We start from the raw sequence: 17468 nt of genomic DNA on the forward strand, positions 1-17468 counted from the left end.
GTAATAACTCGGGGGTTCTTATAGGGACTCGTTTAGACATATTTAGTAAAGAAAGTAGTAAGGAAATTAAAGTCGCGTCCCTAAAGGAACCTATTAAGCATTAAGAGCCAAAACCTATCCTGCTTTATTAATTGGGTAGAGCCGCGCGCACTAAAGCTCAGCGGACCTATACTTAATTAGCTGCTGGCGATTATAGGTTAATTTTGTCTATTTTTAGTGTAATTAAGGACGAACCTATGCTAGAAGAGGTAGTTATTTAGTTAACTTTAAAGCGACGGCGATAGGTGGTTTCTATAGATGCGCCTAAGGCTCTAAAGGCCCCAGCAATTGCTATTAGGTTGCCTAAGGCTAAGCGGACGCGTGGCCAAAAGAAGGGGAAGGATTCTGTTAAGATTAACGGACAACTATATAAGCATTACAATTGTAAATAGTGCCTGGTTTTTCAAAATCGAGTATGAAGTTGACGATAGTGGTCCGTGCAGGGTCACGTGCAGACGTCTGTGCGCGGTGCTGTGGGATGGTGCTGCCCCGAGACGTCCCGCAGATCGGGGCTCCAGATCAACTCGATTCTGAAGCCCTCATTCTGATCTGTACTTGCAACCGAACGTTCCCTAAAGCGATCGACGTTTAATTTTGGCAATATTTTCGATTTAATTCGAGGTAGCTCCTATAGCCTTTATAGCTAGGGCCTAGGCCCTAGTCGCGATCTAATAGAAGACTATAGTTAGCTTAATAATATTAAAGCTTTAGAAGAGCTATATAAGCTGTTTTTATGCGATTGTGTAATTTTAGTAGTACTAGTGTCGGTATAATGGAGGAGTCAAGGCTGCAGGCAAATTCTGCTGGAGGGTGGTAAGTCGATTTTCCTAACTAGGAAGGTACAAAATTAGATGTCAGCGACCTCCGTAGCTCCACAGGGAAGAAGTAGGGGCAAATCCTACGCCAAACCATGTACGGTTGTCAGTCAAGCTAGTGGTTGGGGGGAAAACTGTCTATTTAGCCTCTGCTGCAGTCTGTTCAAAAGTTGGCCTGGTGCGTACCGCTAGCCTGGCTTCTCCGCATGACCATTCCCAGACCCAAATATGCGTTCTTCGTCCGGGACGCCATCTCTGAGGTTTGCTAATTTCTGGACGAGATAGATATACAACCGCACTGTAGCTAGCTCTCCTAACAATTCACTTCGATATGTATCTTGCGCCGTTCGTTCCAGCATTGCAATGACACTTCGCTCCAGCGCCCATCTTTTTGTGATTTTATAGACGAGAGCTCATAACTGTGGCAAGTTTGCATCCACCAGCATTCGTATACGGTTTCCAAATCCGCGCTGTTCATTCTCGGATTTCAAAATTATACTTTCTCTTTATCTCTACAAAGACCACCAGAAAGTCTCCGCATCGTGACTGGTCTAACAGCTTCAGAATCGGGCTCCAAAGACGAGGCAAATCGATCAATACCATTGAAAGACATTGAGGAGGATTTAGCTGATCCAACTATTGTGAAGGCTGATCCTGTTTCGCGTGGGCTATCCGAACCTCAAACCAACGTATCAGATCTCCCGGACGACTTGGAGAAGCAGCAGGATGACGCTGCGGTAGCGGAAACTACCATAGCTGTGAACGATGAAGATCTCATTGACTGGGACGGGCCGAATGACCCGAAGAAGCCTATGAACTGGAAAAACAGCAGGAAGGCCAAGAACATCATAGTGATCTGCTACTGCACATTCCTCACGTTCGCATCTCCCTCTTCAAACCCTCTTGCTCCAATGCTGACGCTATTAGACCCCTGGGATCAACCATCTTCGCACCGGCCGTTGGCGAGGTCATGGCGACCTATCACTCCAGCAACCCCCAACTCGCATCATTTGTCGTGTCTGTATTTATTCTAGGATACTTCTTCGGCCCGCTATTTCTCGCGCCTCTAAGTGAACTATACGGCCGGCTGCCTGTATACAGGCTTGCCAATCATTCAACGAGGCTTCAATATTGAATTGAATTGAATGCCAAGACTCAATCAATTCAATCAACTGAGAGCTCGCGGTCTTGGCAACGCATTCAATCTGGAGGTCCTGATTGAATTGAATTGATTGAAAAATATTGAAGCCTTTGATATCATATAATATTCTAAAGTTTATATGCAGTAATGCCTTAAACCTTATTTTTATTAGTGTTCCTCACTAAAAAAGGGTTACCCGAGCATTACCCGTTATTTACACCATCATATTGGCGTTAAAGTCTTTACAAAAAGCAGAGTTTTACTACCAGATTCGCCCTATGGCTTCTAACGCGTTAGATAATGCCTCAACTCTTTCTGCTGCTCGTTCTGATCCTACAAACCTACAAACCTCCAACGCGCCTCAGATTATAGCTTGGACGGTAATACCGACGCGTCTACCACCGATTTCCAGCCAGATGAGTACGCAGATGTTGACTGGAAGCGACTACGACCTAATATAATTGGAGCTTTAATGGCGGTAGGATTGTGGGACAAGGAAGGCATAATTGATATAGTAAATGGACAGTTAAAGCGCCCGCAGAAGGAAGGAACAGGACATACACGGTAGGAAGGTGACTTAACATCATACCAAGACTCGCGATAGGCCTATATTGAGGGCAGGGGCGAAAGGAACGCCGGCAGAAAACGATCTAGGTAGGTCCTCCTGCATTAACACCATGCCAAGACTCGTAATAGTTACTAACTACTACGTCAGTTGAATTCAGTTGCAACCATTGCAATATTGATTCAATCAATTCAATCAATTAAGCCCTCTGCTTACAAAGCTTTCAATTCAACCAACTCGAGGCATCGATTGAATTGAATTGAATGATTGGCAAGCCTGCCTGTATATCTCACCTGCAATGTCCTTTTCACGGTCTTCAACATTGCGTGTGCTGCGTCGGATAGCCTTGGTTCGCTGGTGGTCTTTCGTTTTTTGGCAGGGACGTTTGGCGGATGTCCCATCACGATTGGCGCGGGGTCGTTCGGAGACATGATTGCCCAAGAACACCGCGGTGGAATCATTGCAATCTGGGCCCTTGGTCCTCTGCTAGGTCCCGTGGTCGGTCCTGTGGCCGGTGGCTTTCTAGGCCAGAACGCTGGCTGGCGATGGGTATTATGGCTTCTTTCTATTGCCGTAAGTCGATCAAAACATGCCGGTTTTCTTGATCTCTAACATACCTGTTCAGTCTGGCGTCGGCGCTGTTGCTGCGTTTATTTTCTAAGACGAATCGTACCCTCCGGTACTCCTGCAGAAGAAAGCGAAACGACTGCAGAAGGAAACAGGCAACACACGACTCCGCTCTGTGCTGGACACCGACCGCCGCGCCTCGCACGTCTTCGCACGCTCCATCATCCGTCCCATCAATCTCCTTTTCCGGTCACCCATTGTGGCCACTTTGTCCATATACCAGGGCATTATCTACGGATACCTGTACCTCCTATTCACCACCATTACCCTGATCTTCCAATACCAGTACGGCTTTTCCCAAGGGATAGTTGGCCTCGCATACCTTGGAATCGGCGTCGGCTCTCTAATCGGGCTCGGAGTAGCCGGCGCAGTGTCCGACAGGCTGCTGAAGAAGCTCACCCGCGAAGGCGTCATGAAGCCAGAATACCGCCTGCCGCCACTGATCCCCGCGTGCTTCTTCATCCCCATCGGCCTGTTCTGGTACGGCTGGTCGGCGCAAGCGCACACGCACTGGATCGTGCCGATTCTGGGGACCATGTTCATCGGGATTGGCCTGACCGTTCTTTTCGTAAGTGTTGTTCCGTTCTAGCGAAGATGCTCAGTCGACTGGAGCTGAGTATCCTGAGGCACGACTGACTTGTATATCAGATGTGCGTTGCGACGTACTTCATCGACGCATACCCTTACTACGAGGCCAGCGCCACTGCTGCGTCTACGGCCGTGAGATCGCTGATCGGAGCCTTGCTTCCGCTCGCGGGCCGTAGCTTGTATTCTACCATTGGGTTGGGGTGGGGCAACTCCTTGTTGGGATTCATGGCGTTGGCAATGTGCCCTTTGCCGTGGTTCTTCTACAAGTACGGCGAGCGCATCAGGACGAACCCGAAGTACCAGATTAAAATGTAGACGCTGGGCATAGATGCTTCGCGGCTGCGTCAGATTCGATCGGAAGTTATTTTCGCGCGAGTTGGCGAATATATTCGGGATTTCCGTCCTCTCCGTCACGCAAACTAAGATACCGGGCTCCCAAAAGCGGGCGCAAAAGGTCGAAAACGTGAATAGATGGTTGTTGTTGCGTAACCTCATTTCAAGGTCACAGGGGGCTTTAGTGGCGCTAGAAAATGATATACTAGTAGGTAGGGAATGGGCTCGATAGCCTAGCATAGCTGACTTACAAGGGTTTGAAATTTCAATCAGGTCTCTGCGAATGCATTGAGTCTCTTAGTCTAGACATTTCCGTCATCAGGACCTGGTAGGGCTTAATCCGGTGCTGGAATTTGATGGTAAAAGATGCCGGAAGTTCGATGTTGAAATGAACCTTCACACACGACCTGTGCGTATGTAATACTAAACGAAGTGTGGAAAGCGAATATCAGCGTTCTAAATATAAAGAAAAAGAATGAATACGAATGTCCTAATGACTGAAAAGGTAGAGAGAAGGCGCAATAGTTGATTCATATCAATCGTAGTCATGCCAATGCTCTATCCAATGCAACCATGCTTAACCCTCGTAGACGAAAACTGTGTTGTTCCCAGGAATTTCATGAATCATATTCAATCCCGGACTTCGGCAACCTTAATCTCTACTGGAACGCCGTAGCACTCCATTAAATATACACTCAGTTAGTCTCGATTCCCAATTACATCCAAATACATCATTCTTGGTCTCCTGGTCTTTATAAGTTTTGTTGGAGCTAAAAGATGACTTATAATACTGATAATTCCGCATGCTATCCCTTGACACGGTAGGGTCCTTTACCAAGGTCGCTTATATTCGCGACTGGATTCAATTAGATATTTATATTAACCCAACTTTTCCGATTAGTTGATTCTTATCGATAACCTAAGGACCAAAATTGCCGTGTCAAGGGATAACAATCCCCGCAAATTGGGAAGCGGTTCCCGTCAGCCACTCCAGCAGAGCATATACCTCCAAAGCATCCATTTGGATCCGCAGAGTTCCAGTAAGTGTATTTATTCCATGCCTGGCACGCGAAGACCCATTTATTCTGCGAAGTTACGACGGACAGATCGCGATACATGTAGTTACCCACCCTGAGCATTTGACACCCCTAGTAGTCTGCTGTTGCGGTCCAGGAATCAACATTCCATCCTACCGGTAGCGAATCGGATGATGAAACTAGAAGAAAGGATGCTTCGGCGGGGAGATCTTTGGGCACATCGGCAAAATCTGGGGCGTAGGCGAGTTTCTGAACAGGGTCGCCTGGAAGAGCTGGGGGTTATATTTGTGGAGTTCGTACTGATCGGCCGATGCGCCTGGAGCAAGGGTGAATTCGATCGGCGCGAGGTTTATTACGTCTTCGCGGAGGTTCCAGGGTTCGACCTGCGGGAGATTTGCGATGTTAGACATAGGGAGTTGAGATGGCGTAGGTGGCACCCGAGAAGATTATGATAGTGAAGATTTTAATAACGAGACGGGCAAGCGCACATCATAATAAGTGCCGTTCTGACGCAGGTAGCCGCCGTAGTAATTATTCGAAGGGTCGCTCAGATTAGTACCAGGGCTTCAATACAGTTTCGCAGTTAGCTCGGACATGAAGTGGTCTTGATTACCTACTTTGCAGTTCGTAGCCGATAACGGGTGGGCGAGCATTCTCTCCTACGGTTATCTAGTAATGGCGATGAACATACTAAACTGCTGTATCATATAAGGGGTCGTTCGGTTGCAATATGGAGGCCTCAGATTCAGTTCATAATCTGTTGATTCGGAGTGATTTTGTCTGCACGGCCTCAAAAGTTTAATGTTCCTCTCACCGTTCGCAAAACGCCAGAATAGTACGCTAAAACATTGGCAACTTTACCGTATACGCCTAGCTTCTAAAATAGAGCTCTTGGCGTTATTTTAATATGGAGCTTAAAACTCCATATTTAGATTCTATTTTAATTGCATACATCCGTGCAACCCGTAGAGCCACAGACGCGTGTCAAATCGGGAAGGAACGCGTTCTTTCTGCCGGACTTTCAGTTCAGATTCAATCTGACGCTTTTGCAACCGAACGACCCCTAAAGTAAAGAATAGCTTGCGTGGCAGACATTATGAGAGATATTCAGCTATGCCGTGGAATTGAACAAGGATCTACGAGACGAAGGAAAGTGACAAAATCATGTCGCTCCCGACTCCCGGCTTGATATTGCGAGTATCCCTTAACTTGTTGACGCAACGCTAAGCTGGCTCGTGCATGAACACCGGTATCAGATGTACAGTTCTCATCACAAAGGTTCGAATAAGGGCTAATCCCTATCGATATCGTTGCGCCAGAGTCAACGGGTTAAGGGATAGCATTGTAATTTGCACGATTCGCTACTATTCGCTATTATTTCCTCTAAACCTGAAAGGAAGAACTACAATATAAGAGAATAGCATAAGGTCTCGTATTGTAGGAGAAGAAAGACGTAGTTCCATATTTGAAGGATGAGGTGCTAGCGGGGAAAGTATAACAGGACGAAGTGCAGCTTGGCATAATTACAGACGGATGACACAGGGGTCTACCTAGCTGTGCCACAGCTGAGGCCTCGAAGGGATCGCGCTATCCCGTAATATCGCTGGGTGGACCCGGCAGAGTCGTAAGCGAGCTGTGTAATGACTGTTATTGTGTTTGATGACGGCGGTAAGACGCAGGGACGCCGACTTTGTAAGAGGAGGGCTTGCCTAAGGCCTTGGCGTTGGGGGCTCAGGCCCGTCTCTGCGGGATCACGTGATGTCATTACAATTGACAGCGGGTTTCATTGTGTCCGGGTTGGCGTCAGAGCTCCTCCACTTCCCACCCAATTGGGCATGGGGTCAATATCCGGGCAGTCTTGGCTTCTGGCAACGGCACGGAGCAAGGGGAGCTCAGGAGCCCTCAGCCCGCAGCCCGCCCCGCCCTCTGCACTGCCCAGGAGAATTGGATGCAAACGGAAGAAGCCAAGTAAAACCAAGAAGATGATCCCACTCACCTCATGCGCGCCTTCGAAGGAGTCGTGCAGAGTACAGAGGCACACGGCGGCTCACGAACGACTACCTGCACGCATCCAGCAATAATGAACCGGCAGTTACGTCTGCTCTTCTGATGAAGCCACCTGCTCATGGCCTGGTGTTGTCGGGGCCTTCAACGTAGGTTGTCTCTCGGGCGTTATTAATCGCTGTGTGAGGGTTGGCTCATGCGGTCGTGGCAGTCTGCACCGACGGTAGAGGCGATGCTGGTGGCTTTTTTGCCGAGCGATCAACGACAAAAAAGGCCTTATCTCGGAAGGCTGCCGCTTGCGCCGGCAGGAAACCAAACCGTACCTGACGACCATGATAAGCCACCGTTGCGCATCGTTTCCTATCACTCCCCGCCCTGAACCACGCTACGACTACCTCGCCGCTAACGCCTTCGTGCCGTCCTCGCAGATGCCCAGCTGCAAGATTATCTCCATGCTTGAAGGCCCGAAGTCTCTGCCGCTGCCCGGTCGAATACCTTGCTTAATAATCGCTAAACAGTAACCAATTCGCCGCCCTGCGCGTCATAGTCTGATGTCAATCATTCCTCTATTGACTCGACTCCATCCAACAATGATAGTCTCAATCTGGAAAACACTAAGAGCATCATAATAAACTCAAATCAACCCCAAAGGCCTGCTAAAACTTTCTGTACCGAGCTTGCAGCGAGGCGTGCCTGTGGGCGTATGCACCTTCTCCGAACCGGACGGATAACGAACTTGGCAGGGCATGCAAGGATCTTAACGCCAACAAAGCTCTCGTTCCATGAGCTCTCTTAATGCTGACCCTTCGGCTCTCCGCTATTGCAAGCATCGTAGGAAACAGACGCCATCACGTTGCAGAAATGATAGGCCGGAGGTTACCTACAAGGCCCACATCTGCGCGGAAAGTAGACTGTCGTGCAGCAGACGCGTGCTCTGCCATGATGTAGGTGTATCTGTTGATTGGTACTCGATATCTATCGCCTTAACCTACAAGGCGTTGAGATTCAAGTACCTTCGGGCGGTCCGCTGTAAGGGACTGCAAGCTCTCTCAGGTTCATCGACATTCGGTCCTTCTCTTGTCTTGCCTTCATTGATTTTACTATTAAAGCTTTTCTTAAACTCGAAGAAGGTGAGCGTTAGCATGTACCTGAATACATGTTGAAATAGTGACTGACTTTGCTTGTAGCAAGTTATGCCTTCGAACATCGGTACAGATGAATCTCTGAGTCGTAGAGAACCCTTTGAGAACGTGCAGATAACGTCGACAGCAGTCCCTCTCATTGAAACAAATGATTCAAAACCCCATGNTATGTGGATAGAAACTGGAGCTCCCACGATCGCAGAGCTAGCAAAGTCCAGAGCGCTTGAAGTAGCCCACTCCAATCCATCGCTTTCAAGCAAGGAGGAAAAGAATGTCTGTGGCAGTACATTGGAGTCTCCAATTTCCTTACCGGACACCAAGGAGGATCTCGATAATGTCTCAAAGATTCCAGAGTCAACTGAGTCGGTCTCGTCAGGCTCAGAAGATGGACCACCTAGGAAGCCGGGGATGTCTCAAATACACGAGATCGCCTTCATCATGATCATCTGTCTGGCCCAGTTCCTTTCCCTCAGTGGAATGAACCAGACAGTCGCACCCGTCATGATTCTAGCTGAATACTTCAACATCCGTGATTACGGAACGCTGAGCTGGTTCTCAGCTGCCTACAGCATGACTGTAGGGACATTTATACTTCCCGCTGGTAAGTCTCACCACATATGATCCGAAGCAAAGGCCGGATCGAAGTAATTTATATCCCCGAATTTGCTATTGGTCTATGCTAACGCTGTTATCAGGTCGACTGGGCGATATGTACGGCCATAAGAGGGTATTTTTGCTAGGCTGGGCCTGGTTCTCCCTCTGGTCATTTATCTCCGGCTTTTCGTGCAAATCCGGCGTCATACTTTTCGGGGTATGTAGAGCATTCCAAGGAATGGGCCCTGCACTTCTTGTTCCGAATGCCATCGCGCTTATTGGAAGGAATTTCCCTCTCGGCGTGAAACGAAACACCGTATTCGCATGCTTTGGTGCTGCTGGCCCTACAGGAGCAGCATCTGGAGCCATATTCGCTGCCCTCATCGCTGAGCTGGCATGGTGGCCATGGTGTTTCTGGATTTTATCCATTGTTTGTGCCTGCATGTTGGTAATTTCCTATCTCCTCATCCCCGAAGATGTCTCGTATCAAGAGCGATCAGCCGATCGGCCTACCTTCGATTATCTTGGTTGCATCACTGGTGTCACAGGCCTCATCCTCATTAACTTCGCCCTCAACCAAGCGCCCCTCACAGGCTGGGACGAGCCTTACATTGCCACCCTTCTAGGTTTAGGCTTGCTCTTCCTTGTTGCTTTCATTTGGGTCGAACTATATCTTACTGCCCATCCTCTCATCCCTATTCGCGGGCTCCAAATTGATGCTGTTTTTGTTCTGGCTTGCATTGCCGCAGGCTGGGGCAGCCATGGCATCTGGGCCTACTACCTCTATCTTTTCCTTGAACATCTGCGGGGTCACAGCGCCCTACTCACGTCTGCGCAAACATCGCCTGTGGCTATTACAGGCGTATTGTTTGCGTTCTCAACTGTTTGGCTACTGCGGCGTATACCTGTCTCGTATGTCATGTTAATTGCGATGCTCTTTTTTGCTATGGGTTCGATATTGATGGCTACTGCTCCCTTGCACCAAACCTACTGGACGCAAACGTTTCTTTCTGTTCTGCTTATGCCTGGGGCCATGAATCTTTCCTTCCCGGCCGCGACGATATTATTGTCCTCAGCGCTTCCAAAGGAAAAACAAGGCATCGCCGCCAGCCTCGTCAGCACCATGGTGAACTATTCGATCAGCTGTGGCCTCGGATTCGCTGGATCGATCCACCGTTACACGATTGAACGAGCCTCAAACGAGCATGGGCTGAAAGGACAATCTCCGCTGTCTGTTACCGCTCCTCAGATTATTGCGGCGAGGTTGGAAGGGTTGAGAGCCGCATATTGGTTTTCTGTGGCCCTTGGCGCTCTTGGGGTGTTCATAGCTGGAACATTCATTTTAACTACAAAACGACGAGCGGCAGCGCAAACGAAATGAGAACTGTTGTATATGTGTTTGGAGTACAGCCCGGCGAAATTCAGGTTATTTAAATCCTGGCGTTCGTTAGTCATGGTTTGATCGGAGTTAATTGGGCACTGGATACAGGTATAGAAGCAGGATTTACGCAAGAGAAGACCTGCTGGGTTAGATAGATCCTATGCATTGCGCTCCCTTCACTGTATATTGCCAATAAAATTTTTTTTGGCAGCGACTGAGGTCGCGTCTCTATTTTCTTTAAAGAGGATGCAGTTTCTTTTCCATAGCACCTCCAAAAACAAGGCGCACTCTTCCCAACAACCAGCGTTACCTTACCAAAGTACTTACCCCTACCAATTCGAATTTGCTCCATATGGCAACCCTTCCGCTAACTTCGCTAAGCCTTATGTGATTCCATTTTAACTCGACCTGATCTGCTCCGTCTCTTGTGACGGGCACACAATGTTGAGGCCGTGGAACATTTCCACGGCAGCGGAATCCACTGCGGTCCTCCTGAGGAAGAACGGTGGAGAGAAGACGTCCCATGAGGACAATATGAACAAGACCTTCTCTTTATGCACGCAATAAGCATCGTCCCGGGCATTGAGGTTCGCCGGGGCCTCTGCTTTATTCCATTGCTGTGGAACCATACCTAGGGTTAAATCCCTAACACCAGACTAGGCTACCTCGTGACATGTGCTGGGGCGCCGCGTTACGGGTGCTGAACCATTGGCGTCATTCGGGGTTCTTACCCCACCGCCGAGCTGGCAGTCAACTATTTCTTCTTACCCCACGCCCACCTCTCACGGCGTTACCTCTCACACGCAAACATTGACAGCAAAACAATTGAGCCGAATAGATTTCACCATGACCATTGGCATTGCGATAATAGGCAGTGGTATGTTTGTGAAGAGATCTTAATGCACGACAACCCCTCTTTAGGCCTCACGGGGATTCTGAAGACTCCAGAAACCATGCTAACACGCTTCTACAGGTATCTTTGCGAAAGAAGCGCACCTGGTAACCCAATCCCTAGACCACCTCCCCTGATCTGCCATGCCCAGGCAGAAATTGACGGAAACCAGCCCGCCGTCCTCGCCACCCCGGAACTCAGTCTGAAAGCCATCTACTCGCGCTCTCTTGCGTCCGCCAAGTCCCTTTCCGAAAACCTCGACAATGTGGAGCTCTACAGCGAAGACGCAGGCGAGGGGAAGAGTTATGCCGACCTTCTGAAGCGCGACGACACCAACGCCGTCATAATCGCGTACGATAGCCCCGTCCTCAAGTTCTGACGCAATGCTGATCGTTACTCCCGTACAGCCTCCCCATCCCCAACCAGCCTGCCTACATCAAGCAGGCCCTCTCCGCCGGCAAGCACGTGCTGGCCGAGAAGCCTATGGCCAAAGACATCGCCACAGCCGTCGAGCTGCTCGAGTGGTACCGGACGCACGTCGACACGGCGAACGTGACCTTCGGCATCGCCGAGAACATCCGCTTCCTGGACTCGTTCGTGCACGCGGCGGAGCAGGTGAAGCGGCTCGGACGGGTCTTCGGGTTCCGCACGCGCTTGGGCACGATGGTCAAGCCTGGCTCGAAGTACTTCGAGACGGCGTGGCGCAAGACGCCGGGCTACCAGGGCGGATTCCTGCTGGATGGAGGCGTGCATTTGGTCGCTGGTACGCGGCTCTTGCTGCCCTCTACTGATACTCCGGTTCGGCTGAGTGCATACTCGGCTTTGTTGCAGGAGTACCTCCCGCCCGTCGATACCCTCGAGGCGACGTGGAAGACCGGGTCTGGTGTTAGCGGTAGCTTTTCGGTCTCTTTTGGTACGACATTCACCGGGCTGGAGCTTGATGTGGCATGCGAACAGGGAACGGTTTCGGCTACTATGGGGAAGGTTACTGTGACCAAAGACGGAAAAGAGGAAGTCACGGAGTTTAAAGATGACAGCAGTGGAGTGATGCCGGAAGTCAAGGCGTGGGCTGAAGGTCTTGTGGCTGGGAAACCCAACCCAAGACAATCTCCTGAGGAGGCTTTAGCGGATTTGGAGATCGTGAGTTCTGCTGAGTGTGGTGATTGGCTCGGGATACTAACTATGTGCAACAGCTGGAAGCCATGCTGAAGAGCGGAGAGCAGAACGGTGCACCGATTGACCTCAAGTACTCCATATGAGGCTATGAAGTTACCCAGCGGCAGCTAGAGCCGGTGTGGCAGTATCATCAGTCCCATTGGGTATACCGGATACGTTCCCCTTTCCTTCTAAGCTCAGCTGCTCTAGATTAACAGCTAGGGGATCGGTTTCTGTCGTTGCTTCCATAGGTCCCTCCATTCCTGGTGGAGGTAGCGCCCACTCTGGCAATGGCGTCTCATAATCCCATTTGCCATCTTCACAAGCATATCTCTTAGCGTGTAAATATATCCCTAGTTCGTGGGTTCCAGGATCGCTGTACAGCGGCGTTTGGCAGACATTACAAACTTCTCCAGTCATCTTCTCAGCTTTTCGCTTGTTGTACTCATCAACCATTTCATCGTGGTATGCCACCGCCTCCGCGATGTCTTCTTTGCCCATACGCTCGAGCCTGGTCATGATATCTTCATCGTTCTCGGAATCTTCTTCGCCCTGTCCTAATGAGGGGCCAAAAACACGCTGGTTGCAATAGATCGGATCGTTTGAAATCGGATGTCCCAAATACTGCAAGTGCACTCGGAGCTGGTGGGTCCGTCCGGTAAGCGGAAAGCACCGCACGATCGAATATCCCCTGAGTCTCTTCCACGCCATGCCATTTTCCTTCCCCTTCTCAGCTTCTGTCGTCGACACCTCCTTGTCTTGTCCTTCCTTCGGCGGATAATACGCCAGGCGCTTAAACACCGTCCTCGCCTCTTTCCCATTCGCCCTTACGCGGTTCAGGCCCAGCTTAGGGCTGATTTGCAGGATCGGCTGCTCGCACACTACTTCTCCCTCTGGAAACTCGCCCACGACCCGCGTGATGTACTCTTTCTTCACGCTCCTGTCACGGATCTGCTGGCTCATGTCTTCCGCAGCCGCTTTGTGCTTTCCAATGAACATGATCCCGCTCGTCAAACGGTCGAGTCGGTTGCATGGCAGAGGTTTGAACGTGTACCCCCTGTCCGCACGCATGATCTCGACGATAGAATTGTAGTTGTAGCGGCCGGCCGGGTGGACAGGGACGCCGGCGGGCTTGTTGATGACAATGAGGTCGTGATCCTCATGCACGATGCCAATCGGTTGGGCCGTCACGGGGGGTTCGTGGCGGTGTAGGGTGTGCGATATCACGTCTCCGTTTTTCACGATGGTGGACGTCGAGGTGATGGGCTTGCCGTTCAGGACGACGCGGCCGGCCAGGATGGTGTTTTTCTATGCCAACAAGGTTAACTCCAGCACTTTGAAATTTGGAGGCAGTGCAGGTCTACATAGTATTCCACCGAGCGGTCCCTGAACTCGCTGGCAAAAATATCTAGAATCTCCCGCCCGCGCCATCGCTCCTTGCAATACGTGTTGTATGTGAAGTGATACGGGTACACCTTCCGTAGCCTGTCTTTAAGGTAGTACGGCCGCGGCCAGGGATCGCACGGCGGGATTATAACTGCGGGCGGCTCGGCGAAGGTGTCGGGTGGTGGGACGGGGAAGGCTTCGCGCGGGGAGGGAATTAGAGCCATCGAGGGCGCTGGGATCCGGCCCTTGCTTACCAGGTAGGCGAGGATGCGGGGGGAGGGAGCCAGCGGGAGGGGAAGGGAGGTATAGAGCTATACCTGGTTTTGTATGGGGGTGGAAGGGTTGGTGTGGTGAGGATAATTTGGGAACTTTTTTTGGTAGCATCGGAGCGGAGGGTTCAGTGCCGAGCCGAGGCTTGAGATTGAGATTAGCGGACTATGGTATCCGGCCAAAGTTTTCATTGACCCAAGGTACGAGTGGTCTATATATTCGGGTCCTAGATTTCAAACTTTGCCAAGCCTGCTTCTAATTGGTTCAAAAAAAGTTACGGACGGTAAGTCGTGGCAGAATTCACGTGACGAACTTCAAAATATTGGAACATTAAAATATTATACACGTACCTTTTTGTTAACGTATTTGTTGATATCTCTATTAATACCACTATATATGCCGTAAATATAGCAGACCTTACTGTAATTAAGTGCAGCAAGTGCTGTATCTATAAGCCCCGTCTTAACTTTATTAAAGATGGCCCTTTAAAGAAGCTTTTAAAGCTATGCCAGTTATGTCGGTCAAAGGCGCGTATTCCCTATATACTACTTCTACTTCTGCTTACTTTTCTAGGCCTCCAAATATAGTTTGAATAAGCGGAGAGCTCTTATAGAGTTAGGTTCTACTACTAAGAATCGTCCTACAAGGCGCCAGCGAACTGCTCTACCTAAAAACGATACTAAGAACGCCTTCCTGCCTCGCGGCCAGAATAGCCAAGATACCCCTAAAATAGCTTAACGGCGGAAGATAATTAGGGCAATATAACGGGAGCACCGCATTCTTAATCGGCGGGGTGAAGCTCACTCGCCTACTCTACCGCTATATACTATAGATAAAGCTCCATACAGCAGAAGAGGCACTCCAGATGGCCTAAATACGTCCTTTCCGGAACTAGCTCCTATGCCTACTCTACCGCCAATACCTACTCCAACTACGGCCACACCACTACCTGTTTTGGCTGTTAATTGGGAGCGAGTTAAGAAGTTCAGGAGTATACTATAGGCTGAATGTATAGAGACGTACAGTCGTTATAAGGAGCGGTGGTTCCAAATGGGCCTAGCTATAGAGGGTAATAATATAGGTATATACAAAGCCTGCATTAAGGACGCCAATGGTCTCAAGAATCCAACCCTTCCTCCCTTATTTGGTGAAAGTAACGGGCTCAATCCAGGGCCTGTTTCTAGCTTCCTACCTATACTTACCGCGGTGGAGGAGCTTCTAATTACGCGCGTATACGTTTATCTACAAGTCGTGCGTGTACGCGGCCAGCAACATCGCTATACTAGCCATATCTGCTACTTTAGCTAGAACATACCAAAGACTTAGACGCAGCTACCACGGCTACCTACTAAACTCGATATACTGGTCGTAAAGCCTACGGCAGTAGATGGTGGCGAATACTTAAGTCAACGGTTCACTAAACGGTATACCATAAGGCGCTCTGCTATATCACTATAGCTTTACTTTCTAAAAGTCAATCATCCTAATTATCGCGACGTTAAAATATGTAGCACCCGACTTACCAGCTTACCCAAAAATGGCTCTATATTAGATTAGCTACCTTATATCGACAAGCCGGAGTCAGATTCTAGTGGCCTAACGGCTCAGCTTACTCCTAGGTCACAGGCTGCGTTAGCTTCTATAAGCAATTCTGCTCCTATATAACGTCCTCCTATCGTTAATCCTCTACCTATTAAGCTTAGCAGTGATATACTAGATAGCGAATTTGATGACGACGTACTGGATACTTTGGTTCCTAATCTGGTGCCTAGCCTTAATAAATTAGAGCTTTTAAGTCGCGAGGTTTAACACCAACAAGACCTACGAGCGGGCCTAGAGGTTCCTACTATGCGGCAAACGCCTCTCTCTAAGCAATCAGCTAGTTTTATCATGCGCAGCGCCTTCCCTACTCTATTTCCTTATAGCAAAGCCGATTTTAATATACCATAAAGCCGTACAGTTACCCTAGCTGCGTACGCCAAGCATATGCTTAAGTATCAGGACGGTCGGTTTAGCCGCCACCCCTTATTCCGCTACTACGTGTTTAATCGGATTATAAGAGAGCAAGCCCTTAGCGCTACCCGCTTCCTTTGCGGCTAATTAAATAAGAATAGTCTATCTTTAGATAAGCTTAGTAATCTTATAAATGGCAATAGGGGTAGCTAGTTAGTAAATAAGATTATACGGTATATACGGAACCTTAAGGGCACTAGACCTTACTAGAGGTAGAAGAGAAATGAGCTTACGGCCTATACTAAGAATATTAAAAGCGGGTCTCTATTCTTTATACTAAGCGCTACTAATCTACATTAGCATAATCTATACTCTTATATGCCTCTATTTAACGAATATAAGGCTACTAATAAGGCTTAGCGCTACCGGATTGCTTCTTAAAATCTTAACAATAATCCGCATATTACTGCTTACTAGCTGCATCGCCGCTTTAATCTGTTTAGAAAGCACGTGCTTATAGGCCTATTTAATAGTACTAACTTTTAGTCCTAATATAAGTGGCAGGTATAAGGTAGCGGCTATATATATAGCTTCTTATGGAGTTCAACAGCCCCAAGGCCAGATCCGTCAGCTAGTAAGTTAAGGGCGGCTTTTACTAAGTACTGGAATACTTTTATATCTACAATTAATCCTAATTAATCTAGGCCTCCCAATCTCCAATATCCTTCTACTCTTAGCTATAAAGAGCAGCTTAACACCAGTAAGCTTCTTACTGCCTACCTTAATCGATTTTAACGGCACCGTAATTACACTGAATCTTACTGCTTAAGACTAAAGAAAGGTTCTACTGGAGTAAAGGAGTACCGCTTCTATTTTCCACGCTCTCTCTACAATAAGGCCGCTGTATTAAAGGATCAAAATCCATATCATTAAACATTCTGTCTATAGCGTAACAATAAGCTTCTTAATAGTTACAATGCAGCTATAATATTGGCGTGGATGGCGAATATTAATACGTCACTCGCTATAAGCATATTAGTAATAGTTAACTACATAGGCAAATATTGCAGTAAGGAAGAGAAGAAGTCAACTTCCTACCAGGAGTTACTTTAATTAGTACAGCCGCACGCCAATAGCCTTTATGCCTTTAGTTCGGTCGTGGCTAGATTTATAAACAAGCTTATTGCCAAACGCGATTAGTTAGCGCAGGAGGTATACTATTTATTTCTTAACATTCCCCTTTACAAAGGCTCTAGGAATATAGTAACTTTAAACTACCGCTAGGAGGACAATTAGAGCGCTATATATAAGCTTACAGATGGGCAACTAAGAGGGCATAGACTGTCTAACTATAAGAAATATAAGCGCCGCCCAGATGGGGTAGAGGACGTTACTTTCCTTAACTTTCTCCTCTATTTTAATTACTCTACTTATAAGCGTCGACCAAGAGCAAGGCCTTAAGTTATATTATACTTTCCGCAATACAACGGCGATCCTTTCTATCCGTAGTATCCTAAGTTCTACCGCGTAAAGCTTATTCTTTATC

At 48.5% G+C, this 17468-nt stretch overlaps 4 protein-coding genes across 4 annotated transcripts; 3 read left to right on the forward strand and 1 right to left on the reverse strand.

Moving 5' to 3' along the window:
* Nucleotides 1–1060: 1060 nt before the first annotated feature.
* On the forward strand, nt 1061–4090 carry K441DRAFT_687854 (MFS general substrate transporter; the record flags this gene model as incomplete). Its single annotated transcript, XM_067652131.1, has 7 exons — nt 1061–1114; nt 1502–1731; nt 1782–1924; nt 2478–2481; nt 2836–3137; nt 3223–3755; nt 3836–4090. 7 exons carry the CDS (start codon nt 1061–1063, stop codon nt 4088–4090), a joined length of 1521 nt encoding a protein of 506 aa, XP_067502911.1.
* A 4609-nt stretch (nt 4091–8699) lies between these two features.
* Nucleotides 8700–10266, forward strand: K441DRAFT_566138 (MFS general substrate transporter; the record flags this gene model as incomplete). The annotated part of the gene is made up of 2 exons (XM_067643729.1): nt 8700–8892; nt 8987–10266. 2 exons carry the CDS (start codon nt 8700–8702, stop codon nt 10264–10266), a joined length of 1473 nt encoding a protein of 490 aa, XP_067502912.1.
* Nucleotides 10267–11112: 846 nt separating this feature from the next.
* On the forward strand, nt 11113–12417 carry K441DRAFT_565935 (NAD(P)-binding protein; the record flags this gene model as incomplete). The annotated part of the gene is made up of 4 exons (XM_067643722.1): nt 11113–11151; nt 11310–11509; nt 11566–12298; nt 12352–12417. The coding sequence occupies 4 exons, from the start codon at nt 11113–11115 to the stop codon at nt 12415–12417; spliced, it is 1038 nt and encodes a 345-aa protein (XP_067502913.1).
* Nucleotides 12229–14132, reverse strand: K441DRAFT_661757 (pseudouridine synthase). Its single transcript, XM_067648923.1, has 2 exons — nt 13678–14132; nt 12229–13621 (listed from the first exon to the last, which is right to left on the reverse strand). The coding sequence occupies exons 1-2, from the start codon at nt 13921–13923 to the stop codon at nt 12428–12430; spliced, it is 1440 nt and encodes a 479-aa protein (XP_067502914.1). The 5' UTR covers nt 13924–14132; the 3' UTR covers nt 12229–12427.
* Between the last annotated feature and the right edge of the window lie 3336 nt (nt 14133–17468).

This window comes from Cenococcum geophilum (assembly GCF_001692895.1).
Source record: "Cenococcum geophilum 1.58 unplaced genomic scaffold K441scaffold_27, whole genome shotgun sequence".
NCBI classification, from domain to species: domain Eukaryota; kingdom Fungi; phylum Ascomycota; class Dothideomycetes; order Gloniales; family Gloniaceae; genus Cenococcum; species Cenococcum geophilum.